The sequence below is a fragment of the Bombus impatiens genome, unplaced genomic scaffold (genome assembly GCF_000188095.3).
Source record: "Bombus impatiens unplaced genomic scaffold, BIMP_2.2 scf_0653, whole genome shotgun sequence".
In the NCBI taxonomy this organism is placed as follows: domain Eukaryota; kingdom Metazoa; phylum Arthropoda; class Insecta; order Hymenoptera; family Apidae; genus Bombus; species Bombus impatiens.
The window spans coordinates 22,666-45,581 of record NT_177072.1 but is presented as its reverse complement, the minus strand read 5'-3'; the positions used below and the strand labels follow the sequence as shown (position 1 = coordinate 45,581).

General features: G+C 36.1%; 1 protein-coding gene across 3 annotated transcripts in view; it reads right to left on the bottom strand.

Moving 5' to 3' along the window:
* Positions 1 to 22,916, bottom strand: part of LOC100748465 (monocarboxylate transporter 2-like) — a 63,399-nt gene that overhangs the window by 27,952 nt on the left and 12,531 nt on the right. Inside the window, exons 1-2 of one of the 3 annotated variants that reach the window (XM_024369994.2) lie at positions 16,291 to 16,511; positions 13,305 to 13,993 (exon numbers count right to left, since the gene is read on the bottom strand). The exons of 1 other annotated variant lie outside the window; for it this stretch is intronic. In XM_024369994.2, the coding sequence (XP_024225762.1) occupies positions 13,305 to 13,635 (331 nt within the window). In that variant the 5' untranslated portion in view covers positions 13,636 to 13,993; positions 16,291 to 16,511. Of the gene's footprint in view, positions 1 to 5,230; positions 7,189 to 13,304; positions 13,994 to 16,290; positions 16,512 to 22,916 lie in introns of those variants that run through there. One more of the 3 variants, XM_003492153.4, reaches the window with a different exon arrangement.

Sequence of the window (22,916 nt, the reverse complement as noted above, 5' to 3'; positions counted from 1 at the left end):
TTCATCTTAGGGTAAAAAGAAGAGAATCCACAGGAATCAAAGACGAATGAAGTTTCTGTGGATTCAGTAATTAATCGAATTCGTGATCGATGTTTTTCTTCTAATCGTCTGGCCCACCTAAAGCGAATGTGGCTATTTACGCGGTCCGTATGTGGTTAATAGCGCAGCTAAGAATGCGACAACCTCGTTAAAGCCTGTGTCATGCTTTTTAAACGTGCACATGGTTACTCTCTGTTCTTTTTCTAAGAGTGTTCTTGTTAACTGGAATTCATACCAGCAACGATTATAAAGTCAGCACTCGAGATTTCCGTTCTACGCGATTTGATCGATAGCTTTGCGCCGCGAACGTATGTGGGTGGCGATCTGTCTATCTACCGTGAAAGTTTTCGACAGTGACGGTATGATGGAATTATAATGTCGAATTAATTCTGTCATGAATAGGAAACTGTGTAAATTCATCTGATGGATTCCTGATTTAATAGTGTAAAAATAATTATTCATTGGAGAATTGTATTTCGAAAGGTTATCAAACGCTTTGTCTTATCTGCACTTCCGTTAAAAAAAAATTGTGCTAAATTCCTGTGGTTTTTGCGATTGAAGACTATAATTTTTTCATAATTATTTAACATGGCTTGATTAATTAAATATTTTCCACTATTATTTATAATTTCTCCCTAACGTTCCGATAGTTTGTGAATTTGTTGCTCGAAGAAATCAATTGTTTTTGATGCAAAGCAATGTTCGAAATATTTTCACTCTTTCACATTGTTATAGAATAAGTAGATCCGATAGTTGTTTCACGGTAAATAAAAAAGGATGGTAAGGGATCGAAGCGAGGTCTGGCGAAGTAGATACTAAAGATCTTTCCATTCAAGAAAGGTTCTTTCTAAAGAATTATTTTTATTATGACATTATCATACTAGTATTATCGTTACGGGGCGGTATCTGATATCAATACAAATATCGTTAAAAGAGGAAACATAAAATTATACAGGTATTTCTATTTCATTAATATTAAAAAAGAGAATAGAAACTATCGAATGACATGTAACACATATGGCAAATGTTAGGATTTAATATTATAAATATTATAAACCAACCTCGTATAACTAGACGCTGTAAACAACAGTTTAGAATTTTCTGCACGTTTCTCCTGAACAGATAAAACCTCCAAATGTTGTTGTCTATTCAATTTCTAATTACCTGGTTTCCATTTTATCTCATGCTACTTAAATATGAAAATCACGTGGTTCCACTATTTTACATAAATGCCAGCAATTTGTCAACCGCTGTCTTCCGTTTTCATAACGAGGTCACGACACCGATGAAAACAGCCAGAAATAGAGAAAATCGAGCGAACGCGTCATAATTCGTACGATCGACCTTTCTAGATTTAATATACCTTACAATAAACATAATTAAAGGAACAGTTCTCATGAATTTCGAGCAAAGAGCAGTCACCGAGTCAGCTGGAATTCTACTCTCGATCGTGTGATTTGGAGGGTTCTAGTCGTCTTTGAATAGGAACTAGGCCCACCTGAATAATCGAGTCCCTCACCTGCTCTCAAGTGTGCACGCACTCATGAACAACGCTTTCTCAAACGAGAACAGGATCAACATTCTATTATGACGTCATTCCTAGACGGTAAGTCTTCGAATCGTTTCACTGACATCGAGCACCCGTGGATGACGTAAAGGCGAGAGAGCAATTCGTCTTTATTGGCCGATTCATGAACCACTATTGCAGCTTCGTTAGTGGAACGAGTTCGAAAGAAGCCGTGGATGAAATTTTGAGAAATTACCGTTGTCTGCAGGAATTTTAGAGAAAATGTTGCTTTGAAAAGTTTCTCAAAATTTTCTGGTCTGACTGCTGGTCGATTGTATCGTAATAAATTCCTAAGGGTAAAAGATCAGTCAGTAGCTCAATTAACCGGGTAATAACTAAAATTTCAATTCAGTAAATGGAATTCAAATAAATGTAGTTCTAATGCATAGATTTATAGAATTTTGTGCAGTAAATACATTTGTCGAGACTTTTTGATAAAGTTGTGTCTACCTATAAATTTAATTTTATAACATTTGAAATCGAAGATTCTTTATTTAATCTGATCGTAGACAATATCAGTAAAATATCATTAAATTGGAAATCGTTATGGATATTTTATGAAAGGAAAGCGAGCAAAAATATATTGTTTCCGCGTTTCATTCGTGTGTTTTATGATAATTGAATAGCCGTCTGCTTTCCAATTCAGTTTAGCTATTACTATTTCGATAAGAGAACGCCTGCTTCCGTTTCGAGAGATAACTAGGCCACGTGTGAGAAACAGTAGAGGGACAACGCGCCATCTCCTTAGAATTGCGAATATTTTCTAGGGATTATTAGACCTGCCGACTCCATCCCGAGCCTGTGTAGATTTTCCCTGTGGTTTCGCCAAGATGTTGCTTATGGTGCGCAAAGTGTATTGAGAAACTTATGTTTGTTGATTCAACTAGAATATATTGAAATACATATCCATATTTGCCTTTCCATGTTACTTCAATTCATCAGAAATTGCTATGCCCTTTGAAATCATTTAAAATTTACAATTAACTCTGATCTTTCTTCTTACATAAAACAATTAAAAGTAGATTTTGATTCGTAATAGAATAAACTCAGTAAACCCTAATATTACATTCATTACTAAGTTCCTAATAAATCGATATCATTAGAATCTTTTCTTATCAAGTCGCAATCGAATCATGTAGAATACTGGTGAGTTTCATATGTTTAAATTATTTTTTGTATACTAGGTAATGTGTATGAATAATTGTATGTTATATAAGATAGGAGGTAAAGAGTGGAGTTGATCAGTTTGGCTTGTAATTATAGGAAGTTCGACTATTTCATATCATCAACTACAGAGATAGGAATCAAAGATGTGTAGAAAATCATATTGCGACGAAAGCTACTACTAGAATCTCACAATGTGAGACCTCATCGAAGATAACTCATCGAAGACTCGTAAAGTTTGCCAACAACAAGGGGTGGAACGTTTGCCAAGTGGCATTCATTCGCATCTTTTTCTCCAAGCGTAGCCACGAACCGAAGTAAACGAACGGCGAGAAGGTGTGATGTATAATTAACGCGATTCATATCTCGTTTATTAGGCGGCAGATGTAAGAATACTCGGCGACACTCGTGCCGCTTGGACGTTCGCCAAAGAGCGATATACGTGCCTGACCATGCACGTTTCGTGGCCACGGAAACGAGAGAAACAGTTGCGCGCAGACAAAGCGCTAGTGGACGGGCAACAAGGTGAAAGATGCATCGTGATTTCAGCCTTGTTTCACACGGCCCAGCCAGCTGACGCTCTTTAATTTCACCGACTATTCCCACAACGTTGCAACTTTCTGCCCCTTTCAATCGCGATAACGTTCTGCGCCGTTTTATGGCCGAATTGAAACAGACTGAAACTCTGTCGGTAGTTAATGTTCCAATTTTATTACTCATTTCCTTCTTCTGTTCCTTTTTCTTTCTTCTCGATTATTTATGTTAGTTAATATATTTGGATTTTATTACTGATTGATTTACTAAAGAATTACTAAACCAAGTGAAATTACACATTCTAAATTATTTTCTTCATAATTAATCAGAGGGACGGAGATACTCTTGAAAAAATATATGTACCTGCTGTGGTTAGTACCTAACCCAAACCTCATAAAAATATTATAGTATTAAATGAATAAAAATGAAAGAAACGCGCTACTCCAACTTACTATGATAGCTAATATGTTAAAAACATGCACGCTCCGTGTAAGTCTAATGTTAAATGACACATAAGAAAAATCGGCATTACTATGGTTTCAACAATTCGTCGATCGATTTGTTATGCAAATGAGTAGATGATCGAATTGGACGAGCAAATGGCTACATACACGTGAATAAATTGTTTGAAACTGAACGTTAAATTGGTACTTGTACATCGTCCTGTTGCAACACGAGGTACTGATACGTGTGGTGTTTGAATAGTGAATTTATTATAAAGTTTGTATAGTAAATTAAAAGCGGATTGAAGACTATGCACGAAAATACAGGAATGAACACGTAATTTTAATATGTTTGGACATAATAAATTACTACGTAAATGTTATAATAAATACAATAATGCGCATATACTTCTTGTGGATACAGTATATATACTTTCAAAATTTTTATATAACTTATATATATGTATATATATATATATTATATTATATATATTATATATATATAATTACCTTGTCTTCCTTGAGATAGACTGCAGCACTATTTAAAATTGAACGGGCTTTATCTGACTGCATTTTATCTATAAATATCAATCCACAAAGCCAAGCAACTAAACCAAATGGCCATGCATAAAAAATCTGTTTTTTTGCTATAACTGTGCACTTTTGCATTATTGGCCATACTTGGTACATTCCCAGTACATCTAAAGAACTTTGATGATTTGATACTATTATACATGCCCTTTCTTTCTCTAAATGTTCAGTCCCCCTTAATTCCCAACGTAGTCCGATAAGGTGAGCACAAATAGAAAACACAGCCGATCCTAATCTAAAATTATATTTCATATATTTTTTTGAATTAATAAAATATTAATAATTTGTATAATTAATGCAAGGTCTATTGTGTTAGTAACAAAATTATTGACAAATGGTGGATTAGTTTTTAATTTGTAAAAAATGTAGCATATATATTTGTATATGTACATATATACATATAAACATATATATATGTATATATATGTATATATATATATACACACACACACATACACACACACACACACACATATATATACATACGTGTGTGTGTGTGTGTATATATATATATGTATATATATATATATATCTCATTTTTATAAATCATTTTAATTATCTTTTTTTATTAGATTGTTCATTACTATATAATATTATATAAATATATGTTAAAGAATCAAATACAAATATAATAAAAATTATGTACAGAATAAATGAGTGATTATAATAAAACTGAAACTTCAATACAATGTTAATTAAAATGATTATATATATAATATATATATATATATATATATATATATATATATAATCATTCATACAACACGCGAGAAAAGTTTTGTAAGTGTACAAACATCTACACGAACCATTGTATATAAATCGTCTATCATACCAAATAATATTCTTATCCCCTCAACCAAATCTTCGGAACAATTTCCCAAAACAAACTAACCTGACTTCCAGTACACAGCATGGGCAAACTTGTCAGCCACCTGCAGCAGGAAGATGCCACTGGCCCCATGTACTCCATAGGACAGCATCTGCACCAGCATACCAACAAACATCACGATCCATCCCCAGCCTCCTTCCGGATAATAATGTTGTTTCAATGTATGCAGTTGCTTTAAATCAGTCAACAATTGTTTGGAATTGTGCGCGTGGCCGGCGGCAGGCGATTGTTCGTTTCCACTGCACGCGACACCGCTGTCGTGTACAGATAATCGTGGCAAAGACCTGCTGTGATATAGCAACGACGCAACAGGGGTCTCGTGCCTTGATTTCTTTCCATTCGCCTCCTTTACGTAGTTCTCTTCGTACGCTAGTCCTTCACACTCTAAAAATCCTGAATATTTAGGCAGATAAGACTTTTCGTAAGAAAGATGCAGTTCATCACAATTTGGACACATAGTTTGGCCAACGTGTTTTCCGACTTTACGAACAGGCGTCACGTTGTTGGAGGATCGGGGTTCACTGACACGAGGACTTTCCTGGCTCGTGGATGATCGAGTTACCCCCCTTTCGATGTCCTCGCGCCCTTTTACTATCGGTCTGTCTCTCGGAGAATCGGCAAGTTTACGAGGCACTTCTGCTCGAGACCTTCTCTCAATTGTACTTTCCGCCGTATCAACGATCAAATTCGCGTGATTCCGTGGTCTATATCGCGGTGAAAGTTCGCGTCGATCCTTTTTACCAACATTCTCTTTCGATCCACGCTGCCTGGTCGAACCTACTAATTTATAGATGACACCAGAGATCGATGTCTGCGTGTTCTCCGGCTTCTTTTTCGACTTCACGACCCTCTGTTTCTTAATCTGTATTGAGTTATCTGGCCTAAAGTTTACGCTAAGCCGTTTGTGCTCAGTGGGAAACTTGTATGCGTCATACTGCCGCGAACTTTTCGGTTTGTCAGCAAGTTCTGCGTTTCTCGTACTTTTGCTCCTTCCATCTTGAGCGAGAAGCGATCTGTTTTTATCTGGAGGTTCGTGAACCGTCAAATTTTGTCCTTGGACGTCCTCGCTGGATGTCCTGCGATGGTCCTCCACGACGACGAGTCCTCTCATTCCGCCTTTTTGATTCGTAATCCTTCGCTTTCTCTCGCTATCGCTGGTGACACTTGAATCTTCCGAAGTCAGAGATTCACAAAGGAGCGATGACTTATTGACTGTCGTTCGATCGTCGCCGATTTCCAGATCGACGCGAGAGGCAGCCATTATCCGGTGTTCTCAAACCTCTTCCCATTCGCGTCTTCGTCGTCTTCGCCGTTTTCGTCGTCGATTCTCTGTCTCCTCTGCCTCTTCCATTTCCCCTCCACCAAAGGATCTCTGATTCTTTACTTACTGTCCACCAGAGTGAAAATGCGAGATTAAGTCGTGACAATCAAATTACGTGTTCAATTGCGTTCCATGAATCATCCAGTTGAAGATTTTGCAATTTGGACTTGTAAAATGATGATATTCAACGCTTGAGTTAATACACATTTTATATCATCTACTTTTTTCTATTTTACAAAACCATCTCCTGTTATTAATTTTCTTTATTCATTTTCTTTTCTTCCGTTTTTAAATGCGACTTCTAAACGTCATTTTAGAAGAGGAAAGTTACAATGCATACTTGACAATTGCAACTACACGATTCTGTTACATTTCAATGTTATAACAGTAATTAGAGTCTCATTCGGAGAAATTCTCTGGCTTAAGACAAATTCAACCGGTTCGCGATTTTGGTGACAACGTATATAGGACCCGGTTTTATACGGTTTGAATACAGATATCTCGACGATCTGAAGGCTGTCGAAGATACGACAAGTAAGCAACCGAGCGCGCCACGCTCAGCACGCAAACTGGCCGGAGAACCGCGTCGGCCAAGAATCGTGCGGCTGTCCGCGCGGCCACGCTCGACAGCTGCGCTTCTGGAACCGAAGCCGGAGGAATCCCTCTCTCTTTTTCTAAACCCCCTCCGCGCCCGTTGCTCCAGCCACTTTGTATGTTCGCGGAACGTTCAGGTAGCCGTTGTTCCGACGGCAAAAGCGAAGCAATTATGCGCGAGAAATGTTGCTTCCAACGAGCTTGTTGCGTAAGTAACGTTCGTCGATTTGTTACTTGAAACGAAGGTAGAAATGTAATTGTTTCGGGAAAGTATTCAAAGGGTTTGAAGAATGTGAGAGTGATACTTGAAGTAATTGTTTGTACAGTTGGTGATTGAGGAGCTTTGAGTAAAAGAACCTACAGATTTATGGTAAACATCCACTGTAGGCTATAAGTATTCGAGCAATAACTAACATTTACTACAAACTGTATGCTTGTCCCTGCTTTTATTTTCTAAGTATTTTATTATAACCTTGTTATTTCATTTATATTCTTATGTAAAATAAAACAAAAGTTGTTGAGTGAGCTTTTAAAACATGACTGGCCTATGGCTGGCTGTATACATTACTGCTGAAAGTAAGATGTGAACACTTGCTTATTTTTGACTTGCTTACTTTAATTTTTTATTTACAATGGCTTACGAAAATATTCAAACTCCTTTGAATTACTGTGAAAGTTCCTCAATTGTACTTATTTGTTTCCTGTTGGTTAATTTATGGTCATTTGTTATTGCTTAATGATAATTTTTATTAAAGAAGGTTCATAGTGGTTCGTTTGATAGGGAGATTGGTTGTCATGGTGAGCGAAAAAGCTTTCTTCGTGAGAGAAATGTATTTAAAGTTATAGCCGAAGCATAGATAAGATATCTCGTGCAGAAAAGCTTGTTGTTCAAGTCAATTCTTCCCACGTAGCTCCATTCGATTAAGATACTTCGTTAGTTGATATACTTTCTTGCGGTATATTTCTTTAAGAGATCGTGATGCAGCTTGTAAGCGTATTTCAGACACTTTATGCACCCCGAACATGTTTAGCTTCACAATGCACTTTATTAAGCCAGAACTTAATTTTCATGATGAGGAAAATGAGTTGCAATTTTCACTACTCTATGTGCATTTTTTAATAAACCAAGGGAAGTTTAATATCCCAATAAAGAATAACCTTCCTTCCTTTAAAAAGAAAGTGCACAATAAAACACACAACAACTAAACGTATAACTAAAAAATATTAACCATAGAAATTATATAAATTTAAATTTGCATAAGTATCCATTGTCTATAAATTGCAGGGCATTCAACTAATATTTCTCATAATTAGTATAATAACCAGTGCTTTCTAAGGAAATTCGGGGGGAATATTCAAATAGGTGATGATCTTAATATATTCCTATAATATCCCTGGCAATTTCTATAATTTTCTGCATTTCTTGCAACAGAGCAGGCGAATCTAAAACGAAACACCACCCACGTCGCCAGAAGACGCTTGTCAAACTCCCCAAAGCGTCTCCGGTTTAATCTACCCGAGCGTTTCATCCGACGCAAGCCTCCGTCAGCCTCCATTCTTTCCAGTATCATAGAATTATGCTCAGAGATCTCGGAGATCGTGAGTAATTTTGTCAGACCAAGAATAAAAAAGACGAAATCGCCGCGATGATCCTAACTTTTTCATTTGCGTCGGAAAGCCCTTTCGTTTCGCGACGCGCTTTCACCCCTTACACATCGAAAATCCCTGTCCATTGTAGTTGCTCGTCTTTACTCGCTTCTCTATTCTCCCCTATTCGAACAAAATACATATATGAATTTGTGGGCTTTCCGTATTTACCTTCCATCAGCCGATGTGTATCATCAGCGGACATTAAACGACACGTCATTGTGACGTGACTCGGATCATAAACCCGGCATAAATTAAGTATTCTCGCTGTATGAATTGACATATAATAATAATAAGCGCACCGTGCGACACTAATCTAAACACTTTTACATGTCCTTATTAATCTCGCCGCTAGCGTTATTTCTGTTGAGGAAACGATTTAAACGATTTAAAGTTGTTTATTGAGCCCAAGAATAAACGGTGAATTTTTGTAATGATATGTTAGGCAAAGGTACCGATACGCGGAGGTACGACGTAGCCATGCTGTATTATGTGTCGGCGCTTTACATTTTTCGTTGTATAATACAATTTTTGGGTTTAAGTCGCTGGGGAGCGGAGCTTTTTTATGTACTTTTTTTTTATTTTTTTCTGTCCTGAAAACTTGGTCGCAAAACAGGACGCTTCGGTAGTCTGCTTTTTGGTTTCTGTTGAGGAAATGTTAGGTTGGCATGATCACTAGTTCCTACATGCTAAGTTGGTATGACTTCTAACGATGCTCCTTTGTCTTAGGCGCCGACCACGTGTTAATTATCTAAGTGTATCCGGTGTGTTCATATGGCTGTACATGGTGGTGAAATACAGAACGTAAAAACTGAATCTGTGTGAATCAATTAAATATCAAACTCCAAAAGTCCATTTAATAACAATTTCCATTTCAATCAATAACAAAGTCCATTTAATAACAATGTTATTTTGTTTTATGAGATATTAGAAATGTATGAAGTGGATAAGACGGACTGCCCGCGTTTATTACGAACGTATTGGATGATTTTAACGCAAATTAATTATTAATAACTACAATAATTCATTAATGACATACTAATGGTCTAAAGTAAACTAATTTACTATTAGCAATTAGTAGACACAATTACTCAGACAGGAGGTTATCCGCGAAAACAAGTCGAATAAAAATAAAAACTCTTATTTAAAGCTATGTTTATGAGAAGATAGAGTTTAAAAATTAATTGGCTAAACGCAAATTTGTTGATAATTAATTCTCCATGAGGTAGGTTCAACGCGCACTGAATTAAAGTGATTTTATTACTGAAGTGAATCAAGCATACGTGTACTCAACAGAGCTTTTGTATTACTTATTCTAGGGCAGTTTATGTAAATATTATTTTGTTGGGAATATTGTGTTTTAATAATAAAAGATATTTAAAGTTGGAATCCTTGATGCATCAAATTGGAGTAGTTTTATAAGAATAGGTAGATCAAAGTAGCAATGAAAGTAGCGATCTGTCGATGTAGATATAACGATAAACATAGTGCCTCCAGATACATTTCGTGCTCGTAATTAATGCCGTTTGTAATCTGCGCACTGTCAACCTTTGAATGTGGCTCACATTTTCATGGCCGAATACATGTCCAGATCTAGGATTAAATGTTGATGTAATATCAGAGTTAGACAGGGCCAAATCGTTCGATCGATGTTGACCGATACCATCGTGCTATGTTGAGAAAAGAACCGGCTGCCAGCTATTACACGTCAGGATGACGTGTTCGGAAGGTCTGCAAGAAATCGTTCCAGATCTTTGTTATGGGTTGTAGATTATTATGTTTGCGATAAAACGATACCGTCATTTGCGTCGCACTATATCATTCGTAGTTTTTGAATTCTTCTTATTTTAATTAAAAGTGAAGATCAAGTTTTATTGATATACTTAAAATTGCGCAATAGGATTGCATTATGGTTTGGACAATTTTACTATTAAAATAACCTAATGATTTTGGTTTTAATAACTCTCAGCGATTCATTGTATAGCAGGTGTTGAAATAATTGAGATAGTTAAGCTTGCCTACTCTTTATTGTAATTGCTCTTCTTTCTGTTCATTTGAATGATAGGACTGATTTGAATGAATGAATAAATTAGTCGGAGTATGTATTATATTGTACAACCTATGAAACTTATATATACATTTATATATTTCTATGTTTGCTAGTTTAAAGATGTTTATAATATTTTTCAAATATGAATTATTTATATTCTGCTGAAAGGAGAATCATATTTTTGATTAGTTAGAACATATATTTCTTCTGTAAACATTATCAATGATTTATCTCCTAGAAGTAAAGTTTCACTAAGAAATAATTGCGAGGAGATATAGTATATTAATGAAATTCTCTTAAGCTGAAACTTACATAAAACTCGTCAGAACTGTGAACTTCTTAAAGAAACCACCATATTTTGCAAATTCCGACTGATGGACAAAAGAGTAAATGAAAAACGAGCAGTTTACTTTATATCGACTGCTTTCTTTGGATCTTACACGGTTGAAATGTAGAGTGCGCTATGATGTTAACTCTGTCCTAGTCGGTAATTCAGGTTAAAAGTCACGTAAATTCCCTAGACTTTTGACGACGTTGAAAGATGTCACTATATGATGTGCCCTGAGCGCTAGTCGTAAACGCAATATGATATAAACGTTACCGCGGGCTATGAAACTTAGTATGAGCACTCAGCGTTTATTTTTAGAAACAACAAACGGTCTTTGCATTCGTGATATCCTAATATTATACGAGTCTCTAACGCATTTTATTGCTAAGAAAAATATATTTCTCTTTATTATTGACATAAACTTGGAAATATAAAACATTAAATCAAAGCAATAACCTTTAAATCTTTTTTAATCCAAGTATAGGAATCGTCTTGTGTTGATTTAAACGTTTTTCGTAAAAAGTAATATATTATAGATTTTAATTTATTTTCTAGAATTCTCTAAACAATTTTCTAAAATATTTTATATCATTTGAAAAATGTTTTGGAATATTCAGGATATAATACAAGGATATTCGCAACGTATAGAAAGTTCTTTTACGCGAAACATCTCTGTATTTATAATTTCATTAGTTGTATGAAACATTTATCCCTTTTGACAAATGTACTGATTGATACTATAGTGCTGGTGTTAATAAGAGTGATCGAGTTTGAAAACTGTGATAAATGCCTTTCATAACTGCCACTGCAAGTTCCTCCTATAAAAACTCTTGTCTCATATGTTGCCTTTAAGAGCACCCTGAAGGAAAGACGTAAGAAATCGAGGAAAACAGAATGGTTAGGGATGAAACAGAAAAATTTCTACTATTAGCTAGAAAATCGAGTTGTCTAATGCAATCGATAAGTATTACGTACATAATATTTAAAAAGTATGATTTTATAAATTCAAACATTTTTAATTTCAATAATTATCAAGTTATTTCAATAAATCCAGAACTTGGAGAATTTAAAATCTTTAAACTTGTTGCAATTATGCAAATTCGTAATTTTACAAATACCGAAGTCAATAGTTTCCACTTTGTAATTTCCATCTTCAATTTGTCAATCAGATAAGTTGGATTGTAAGCTTCGTATACTAGATACCACATTTTCCAATTACCTATTAAATTTTACCAAGAGGTAGAAACAATCGCGTGGACTTTGCCAATTAAAAGACAATTTCAATAGGAAGTTATATTCATAAACTTGATGGAGGTTCGCCACTCGGTTGCATAACCAGAGAAGCCATTTGCGTGTCGTAAATTTTGGACAAGATTGTTAAATCGAACCTAAGCTTCTATAAGGAGGTGTCTTCTTTTCACGTTTCTCCATCAAATGTGTGGTTGCTATAAAATAAATCATGGCAAACCTCTAATTAAACATTTGTTTCGTGTGGTCGTACATTGTAACGATAATGGTGCAATAAAAAAGAATTTATGAAAATTGCTATTATCTTTGTGCCACAAGGAAAACTATCACAGGCATTATACGTCAAAAGTGTTACCGTAAACTTCATCGAAAATAAATCCTCCGTTCCATGTTTGGGTACCTCATATTTCATTCTGCACAATTTCGCGTCTCCCGTGGTTAAAAGGTGTATGTAGCTAATAACAGTATATCACTCTCCGAATATACTATCATAACTTAAAATATTTACAGCCAACGATTCTTCCAAAATGGTAACAACTAATCCAAATTTAAGAGCGTACGATTCTAATAAAAGTAACCGTATTTCCTATAAATACATAAACAAAGAATTATCCTACTACCCTTTCTGTGAAACGCATTCCACATACTAGGTGCCAACAAAACACAAATTAACACGAATTCTCCCTGAATTGCAGCGCGATAGTGTGATTCCCTCGATCCCCACTCAAAATGAGCATCTGCTCCATATGATATAACCATCCAGATCAACCAACCAGTAACAATTCACCTGCGCTTCTCATCAGCTATATACCATCAACCCCAAAATCTCCAAACAGAATAGCCAACTTTACTATGTTTACTTCTGCAAATACACATTTCGCTAACTCACCGACAGTATGCAGAGGATGATGATAAAACTTGACGGTAGCTGGTAGCGCGAGAGTGGCCGGGATGGAGAGTTGCAAACCTGGTCCCAGCAAATGTACCAACGTGCTAACGACCGTGACCACCCATCCCCAGCCTCCTTCTGGATAATAATGCCTCGACAGAAGTCGCCTTGCTTGCACCTGAGGGCTGCTGTTATGCGGATGACAGTTCTTCTCTTCTGTCTCTCCTGTTGCTTTTTGTTTCTGCTGCACCTTCTCCAAACGAACGTTCTCGCGTTCTTGCTTGGCGCACGGGTCCAGAAGCGGCCAGGATCGAGCCCGCGATATCGACATCACACGCACGCTTCTATTCACCTTCGGACAGACTACGTGCCCGTATCGTGCACGCTCGCTCTTCTCGCTCGCGCAACCCTTCGCGCGTGCATTCGCGCTGGCTCGCGGGACCACCACTTGCCCGGTTTCGTCAGAAGCATGCTGTCGATCGTCTGGAAGGCAGCGTACGTCTTTGTCGTGCGTCTCTCCCTGGGGTGACGGTAGCGCGAGCCACTCGTTTTCTCGCGCAGATAATCGAGTTCTTCGTGTCTTCGTTCCTCGAAAAGAACCGTGGGACGCGCGCCGCGAATTCCTTCGGATGCCTCGCACGGAAAGTTCTCCCCACCTGTCACGACTCCTCGGCTCTCCGCTGATTTATCTGCGGGGATTTTGACTCTCTTAAACCGCTTGTCCCAGCTTTTTTTACGAGCGACTGTCTGACGATCTTCGTGGTCGAGCGCGTTCACGGGTTCTCGAGATTTTTACCCACTCGTTGCCGGGCTATTGGAGAATGGGGGTGTGTTTATTGTGTGTATGAAAGCAGACGTTTTTATTTGGTGCGTATGTATGTGTATTACGAAGTGGTATCTTTATATTGAATCGGATATGGAGAAATTGTAAAAGGAGTTTTATAGGGATCAATGAAATATTGTAAACTTGCCATGAAATGTTGGCTTCGAAAGCATCGTTCGTTATAATTATCCACTGCGTCATTGTGATTAATAATATTTTATCCGACAACGTCAGCTTGAGGAATTTTATTATGCTTGAATTGTATTGAATTTTGTTGCGATGAATTTTTGTCAAATACTGTAGTATTTTATTTGGAAATTTCGTATCATTCACGATAGAAAGTTTTTTTTTATTAATTTCCGTTATCTTTTTAGGGACATATAGGCGAAACTCTTTTCCTTCGAAATACTTATACACATTTTCTTATACAAATGTACACATGAAATAGAAGTTTTATTGGAAATATCAGAAAAGAATGATCATATATTTTATAATTCTATAAATCGTTACAAAGTTATTGATTGTCTAATTATATCTTACCTAAAAATTTCTATTATATCCGAGAAGCTATATGCACTCCACGATTATCAATTCAATACAGAATTCTACCATAATTAAATTCATCCCAGCTCCCGAACCAAATTCATTAGCATAAATTACGATAACGGTTGCTTGATTCGATCACGCGCTCTTGAATGTATCACTGACCGAACGAATAAAACGATCGAAAAGGGCAACTTGGTAGTTTGTGCAATACTCGAGAGGAAGTCTTTCGGGAATGTTGGAAAGTTGAATCAATCGAGGCCTCAAAATGAGCAGTTGTAAATTACTTCAATTCGTGACGAATCTTTTATATCATATCATCGATCGATCATAAAATTTCGTCATTTTAATGTACCTTGGCCTAATGCTCGATTTTTAATAAATTTTCGATTCATTGTACCCTCAGACAAGTTATTACGTTACAATAGAAAACTTTGACAATAGTTGTTACGTGGCAAAACGCAAGTGATGACTGTACGAAGAACGAGCGATGAAGTCGCAAAACGAGTTCTCGAGTGTGAAATCGAACCGAATAATTTTCATAATCATAACGAATTGATACCATGCGCGCGCAACTACCATAAAAAATTTCGACGATAATTAAAATCGTAATTAACGGATTTTTCTCCCTGTTTGGCAATTTTATGCAACGTACGAAACCTGTGTGGAATTTGGAAATATCGTTTGTTTTAAAATGCTTAATTAATCGCAATTCGGAGAAATTTAATTTATTTGTCGGATTGAAAATTTGTTAATCTTTTAATTTGTTGTCCGATCTTTCATTTGGTTCCCCCTGTTTGGTAACTTTATTCAATGTATAAACTGGAAACCTGTGGTCGAATTTGGAAATTGCATTTGTTTAAAACGCTTGATTATGAAATGTTATTCGGAGAAACTTAATTTATTTGCTACATTGAAAACGGTTGATGTTTTTGGTAGAATTCCTTGATTGGTAGGAAGGATTCTGAAGGAAGTATTATGACCAGGATCTCTCAGGTTTTATAAACACGTAATTGAGTGCCTCTGGCCAGTTGCACTTTCCAGGCTTTTAAGTTTATGAACTATGTGTGTACGTTGAGAGAATATTGAAGTTTGTGTGTTATGAACTCGCACGCCCACGAGGATCTATATCATTGTGAAAATCTATTGCTTGCGCACGGCTGGCATTTTTCAGCGAGAAATGTCTTTATAAACCTTATATTAACAATATAAAGTAACTACCTATCATTCTGAATCTTTTCATTTGAGTTTCATTTCTCAAACATAAATTTATCATATATATATATATGTACCAATTTTGAAAAACTAAACTTGGAACAATAGTACAGCTCTATTTAGAAACAAATGCGAAAGCAATTAATTTCCAAAAAATAAACCAAACTAAATAGAATCACTCGCTGATTCTCAATTTTATCAAAATCACATACACGTGCTACGATTCCAATTTTCCAAACGAAACCGCAGCTACGGGGGTAGCTAACGGCTACTATAACCACATCTAAACTTCAATCTCGCGGTCTAAAAACTGCAGTCAGTAAATTATTCTTATATAAACCACAACCTCAACGCATCACATTGGCATTCTCAATTTCCCAAACTAACAACGTTAAAAACAATTACTTGCTGCTCCCAACTTGTTGCTATACCGCCAACTTCTCAAATACCATCCGTTGATGTCAAACTCCCTCAGGCAGAAAATTCACGGTAAATATTCCCTGAATTACGATCAGATACACGTGATCGCGACTTAAGTTCGCATTAGAATCTTTTTCTCGTCGAAGAACGATCGTTTGAACAAGGCAAAACGAGACTCGAAGATGTACAAAGCGCAGTGTATCGCGCGGTGTCGGCGACTGATGCTACTGCGACGAAAGCCGGCCTCTCTCCCTCTCTCTGTTTCCACGTTTGCCCCTTCTTGTCCCGACTTTGCACGAGCACCACCGCCGCTCGTGTGCCGCCTCCAACGAGAACGATCCTTGCGTAGCCGCAGGTATCGTTCGCCGACTTTGCACCTGTGCTCGTGTTCCAAGATCTGCGATCGACTATCGGCCCACTATGCACGTTTTTGCAGACCTTTCATCGATCGCGGGTGTACAGGCTGCTGCCTCCAGCGATTTTTGCACTGGTTAATGGTCGTTGTAAAGGTGGATCGTAGTATAAATTTATTTCTAATAAGTGGAGGATCTATAATTGACATGATTTTTCTAATTAAGAGGTGTGGAATTTAGAATCGTGGGTGAATTAGCTGAAACCGTGAAGTTTAAATTTTGAGATGGGAGATTTACAAGATTAAAAATTTGGTAATTTGATAATTGGATAGATGCAGAAGTATTTTAGAGTCATATACTTTAAGAGTAGAAGTATAAAATTTATTCAAACATGGCATAGAGAGAGATTATTTATTTTGATAATTATTAAAACCATGGTATTTTTGATAAAATTAATATCTTCAAAGTACTGAATTTGGAGATTTAGAATGTGGAATATAACACTTATGTGGTATTTTTAATAGCAATTCAAAGTTTTCTAGATTTTTCGGAGTTTTTCAGTGTTCGAGAATTTAGTCACATCAGATAGTGTGTAATAGGATTGCAGAGGATTCTCGAAACAACTTTCTGATATCTCGGAGACTGATATAGCAATCTCGTAGAATGTCAAGATTTCAAACGTATCGTGTAGCTAATATTATTTCTTTTACAGTAATTTAGCAATTAAAATAGACAATTAATATAAATCCTTATCAAAACCCCTAAGATTTAAAAGATACAAATTTTGGGAACTTTAGATTCAGAATGTTGAAAGTTTAAAGTGACAGTTCAGATGAAATTCAAGGATTCTCCAATTGTTATAATTTTTACAAGAACTACAAATATCACAAAATTATTATTTCAGAACCCAACAATAACTCCCTCTATTTACAGAGTCGCTTACCATTTCCATTTCACATTTCCTTCTCATTCAAAATTCTCTGTGTCACACAAGTGATTCCTAAAATCACTTTCATCCGTCCCAGTTTCTCGTGGATTCCATTGCGCATTCTTCCAGACGGCGCGGCGTGACACTCTTAAATTGTGAGCATCGTCGCGCGAGAAGGAAAGTCCATCATCGAGCGGATTTCGAGAGTACAATTAATAGATCGCCGGGATCGCAACGAGGTGAACGCACAAGCGTCCTAATTCCACTTTTTTAATCATATCACGAGTAGGGAATTCGAAAAATATCCTGATATAGCCGTGTTCGTGGTGTATCGTGGCCTATGCGTACCGAGGAAAGACTCGTGACCTACACACCGTATATTATATCTTTGTTGCCTTGTGGACCGTTTGTAAGGTATCGTGGAAAAACGAAGCAAAGAGTTTAGAAGGGCAATGAGAAAAGGCGAATGAAGAATATAAATGTCGCATGTAAATCGTGGCTCATATATCGACGATATCGATAACAGTAGGGTACTGCACCATGATGTTGACTATTTGATATGATGATATAATGTACTGAAGTTTAAGACCAGTTTTAATGGCAGCAAATATATTTGTCATTTTAATCTGGCAAGAATGTAATGTGGTACGGTACATTTTTAAAGGTGATACTACTTTCTTACTGAATAATCTTCACTTTACTTTACTTTAATCTTCATTGTCTTCCTCATATTGTTTTAAAACATATTTACTGTTCATTATGAAGCGTAAATTTTTCACATGTTTTGTTATTATTAATATGTTACAAATATATATATAATATATATATATAATATATATATATATTACTAATGAGTCATTAATAAATATTACTTGAGTTAAAGAAACCACTTTAATGGTCTAGCAACACTTATGTAAATTACTAAATGAAATTTAAGAATTTTTGAAGAAGGAAATACATTTCAAATTAAAAAGAAAAGTTGATGAAAGTAAATACATGATACTATAGCATGTCATATTGCATTCTCTCATCACACAGTCATCAAGATAATTACTCAATTGTTCAAATAAGTACAATGTTCCGCATACGTAAAATTGAACGTGTAAGAATTAGAACAGGCGGATGCGCAATTTTCTATGGTCCTGCACTAATGATGTTTATGGTACCGGCAAATCAGCATTGGGAAAAAACGAAGAACGCGAGAGATACGTCACGCAACAGTCGCCGTTAGTTTTCTGTATGGTTAACGCGAACCGCGTGCTCTCCTTTCGACGTGCGTTTCCTTTTCGTAGCAAAGCACACGCGTGTGCCGGCTGACGATCTCCATGCACGGGGATCCTAAAATGGTCCAGGAATCAAGCGCAGGTTGCTCGATGGTGAAACGAACCGGAAATTGCGTACAGGATGTTCTACGAACAACGTGGAACATTTTAGACAGTTTCAGCCAGAGTTTGACGAGGGTGAGGAAGGCTTAATGCATGGAAATTTCATTAGGAAACTCTTAAAAGTATGTTTGTGGAACCTTTGATGCATTAGGAGTGAGTAGGAAGAAAATTTTCTTTACAAAGATAAATTCAACTGCTGTTTAGTGATCCACAAAAGTGCTGTAATACTCATCATGAAAAACTTTTACGAGTATATATGTGTTGTATCAAACATTTTAAAATTTCACTGCCTCTATAATGGTATATGACCATCATATTTGTATTGGTAAAGATTAAACCAAATTTGAATATGCATATAGAAATTGCAAAATATTTTGTACAAACGTAGTACATAAATATTTTCCAGTTTCTATAATTATTAGATAGATATATTTATCAGATAGATCTCAAATTTCTCTAATATAATCATGACAGTCGGCCTTATTACAATATCAATAAAGTTTCGATATATTTTGTACAACACACATAATACATCCATAAAATACTCTCACGAGTCACTGTATTTAAAACAGAAAATATGAATTGAGAGAAAAATGAGGTATAGAGATTACGCAATCAAGAGAAGTCGCTGTGTAAGATATTTTTAATACCGCTGATTGCGTAAAGTGTGAGGCAATTAATCACGGATTGTTAACGATAATAGTCAAAGTAACGAGCTCCCGTGGTCTGCTATTTATCAAGATTTCCATGTCAGTTACAAATTACAAAATATTCCTATAAATTTTCCAACACCATTCCAAAGGCATCCTATATAAATTCAACAGGAAAATTGTATTTCATTCTCTGGATGATCATGCGGCTGTGTATGTCGGTCCGATTTTAACATCGTCGCTATCACTTTTCGATATAAAGTCTCACGACTATTAATGTCTCTCGTAAAGATACTTGATAGTTTTAAAGTGACTGCTTACATCGTTGCTCTGAATCATCGGTGATGAAATCGCACGTGCGATCGCGGTTCTCTCGATTAGGGTAGATCGCCGCCGGTTTGGAAATAACGCACGTTGTAGGTGAGAAAAGAAGTCTGGATATTCGTGTTCGTAACAGTTTAAACTCAGCATCTTGCTGAATGGCGAGTAAGTAATTAAACGAGTCCAATTATGACAACATAACATACCAACAAAAGCGATAATTTTAATGGGATTCATTAATGCTAGTTACGTAAAAATTATCGTTTTTTGGAAACATGGTGCGATTTGAAATTAGTATAGATACATTTCAATTTTCTTGAATTTGCATATGCTTTATACAACTTTTTACAGTTCTAAATTTTGTTTATTTGAGCGATGTTCGATTAATAAATATTTTCTGATTATTTTTAGCGGATACATTAAATTCGATTTCAAAAGACAAATCATTAATTATTTGCTGTGCGTAATAAATTGGAATCTGTAGATTCATCAATGTCTGTACGCGGCCGCCTGTGTTCTAACAGATCCATTTTCGTGAAATGAGAGTTCGAGTAGCTAATGGATATAGTTTCTTACAGAATGATGGACTGTTCTCACAGAATGTCAAGCTGTTATTCGACACGCGAAAATTCCCAAACTTTCATTGAATTATCTAAAAGCAGAATTCTGAGTAGGTGAAAATATTTAATGCAAACTAAAATACCTATTTACAATGTTAGTTTACTTCTAAAGCAGAAAACTAAAATTTTATAAGAACATTTAGGAAAACGGTATATAATTTTGCATTTGCGATAGAAGAATATGCAAATTTATCTGCCTGTTATATTGCTTTCTTATAGTATCAATTTGATATTAAGGGACAAAGAATGGTTAATAATTCAAGTACTTTAAATTACATCTTAAGTTCAAGCTTCTACGAAGGTCACTACACAAATTTTTAATAAAGGACTACCAGCTAAACACACTACTCCTAAAAACATTCTAACTCATTTTAACTCCACCCTCTCTATCGAGGGTTAATCGTATCCACGAAAGCCTTGTAACTCAATCCTTCATCTCTAACATCTCTCTATTGAGAATCACACAAGCAATTCCTAAACTTGCAACTCCATCAATCCACTACTATCTTTGTTCATTCAATTTTCATTATAATACAGCGGAATAATAAAATTCCATTTCACTGAGATTTTTAAGCGTCCGTATGTTTGAACAATAAACTTGTAAACTTTGATCGCTATGAAAGTTCCATAAACTTGGCGAAGGGGAAGCAGAAGGCACATGGTTGGAAGAAAGATTTCATTTTTGAAGAATTCGTCAAGCTTCATCTAAAATCAAATGAGAACCAGATTGAGTACTCTGGCGTTAGTGGTGTTGTATTGTACGCATCCATTTACGTTTCTTACGTCTTGCTCGCGGTTTGCATTCAGTGATATTGGCCTCGATTAGGCAGATGAGAAGGTTTTGCTGAGTATCAACTTTTTCAGGGCTTCACTGATTAGAGTTTGCTCCATTTGCGATTCGATGTTGATCGTATTATAATTGGAGACTCCGAATATGCATTAAATATTTTCGTTTAATATGAAACTAATGTACAAAATTATAGAAAATGTAAAATTAATATACAATGAAAATATGAAATTAATATACAATGTATAATACAATATACAATACAAATTATAATATACACTATACAATACAATATATATTATAAATATAAAATAATATACAGTATAGATTAATATATAATATTAATATGCTAGAATATAGAAAATATAAAATTAATATACAAAATGATGGTGAGAACTTGAAAATAAACGCACTAAAACATATGTACACATCGGTGATTTTTTCGATTGGCAAAATTAGGGTTATGATTCTCAATCTTATTTTTTATGACAGGGGAAGTGTCATAAAGCATCCGAACCACTATAAAAAAATTGATTACCGAAATAGCAGCGAAAATGTTCTTCTATGTAGAAAAGTACAGTTCTCTAAATAAACATAAACGTAAATCTTCATTTGCGATATTTAAAGTCCATTGAATCACATCAGTCATTTCAAATGATAAATATTACTTTTCATAAAATCATAGATATATCGAAAGTTTTGATATCTAATTACATTAAAAGACCTTAGAAATACAGGACACACGATTATACATTTAATCATAATTAAGAATGCGAGATTTAGGCAGAAGGCTCTTATGTGCTTTCTTCCTTGGAAAAATTTTACCTGGTATTACAGTTTTAGTTGTTTCGTGTTAAGTAATGGTTGCGGTCTCGTTGAGATGAGAATATCAGCCGCCAATGTCTCCATCGCGATAACGATCCTCTGAAAAGCCGCTGGGTTCTCCGATCGAGATAGTGAGACCAGTTCGCAGTTTCGTTAATCCGCGGCTCATTTCCCGACCGTCGCGGCCATTCTAATTTCCTCCGATGTACGCCTCAATGAGACCAATTTAGCAGCGTCGCGTCGCGATCTAATCCTTCGCTTTAATATTTAACCCAACGCGCGTTTACGAGGCGCGGGGTGAATACAAATTTATGTGTGCGACTTGATAAAGAACTCGATGGACCGTAATAAAAAACAAGGCTTTATTACGAGCGCATCCTGTGCACTTGATACATAACCTGCCAGACTCGTAAACGAAAACGAAGGAAAACGAAAGAAGTAGTAGGGTGTACAGGATGAAAGAAAAAGGAAGAAAAGAAAATAAACGATGAGAAGAGAAGAAAGAAAGAATTGAAAGGGGAAGGGAATCGTACCAAGTACAGATTACTTGGTCGGTGGNNNGGTCGGTGGACCAATAAGGAAAAGGCGAGAGGAGGAACGAGACGAGTCTCGAGGCAAAAGGTTCCACCAGAACGAAATGCCTTGTAGAAACGACGTCTGAGAGGAGTGTAGGGGGAGAGAATAAGAATAAGAAAAACGGCGTACGTCTGATAAGCTCGTGGCGGTGGCGGCGGCGGCGGCG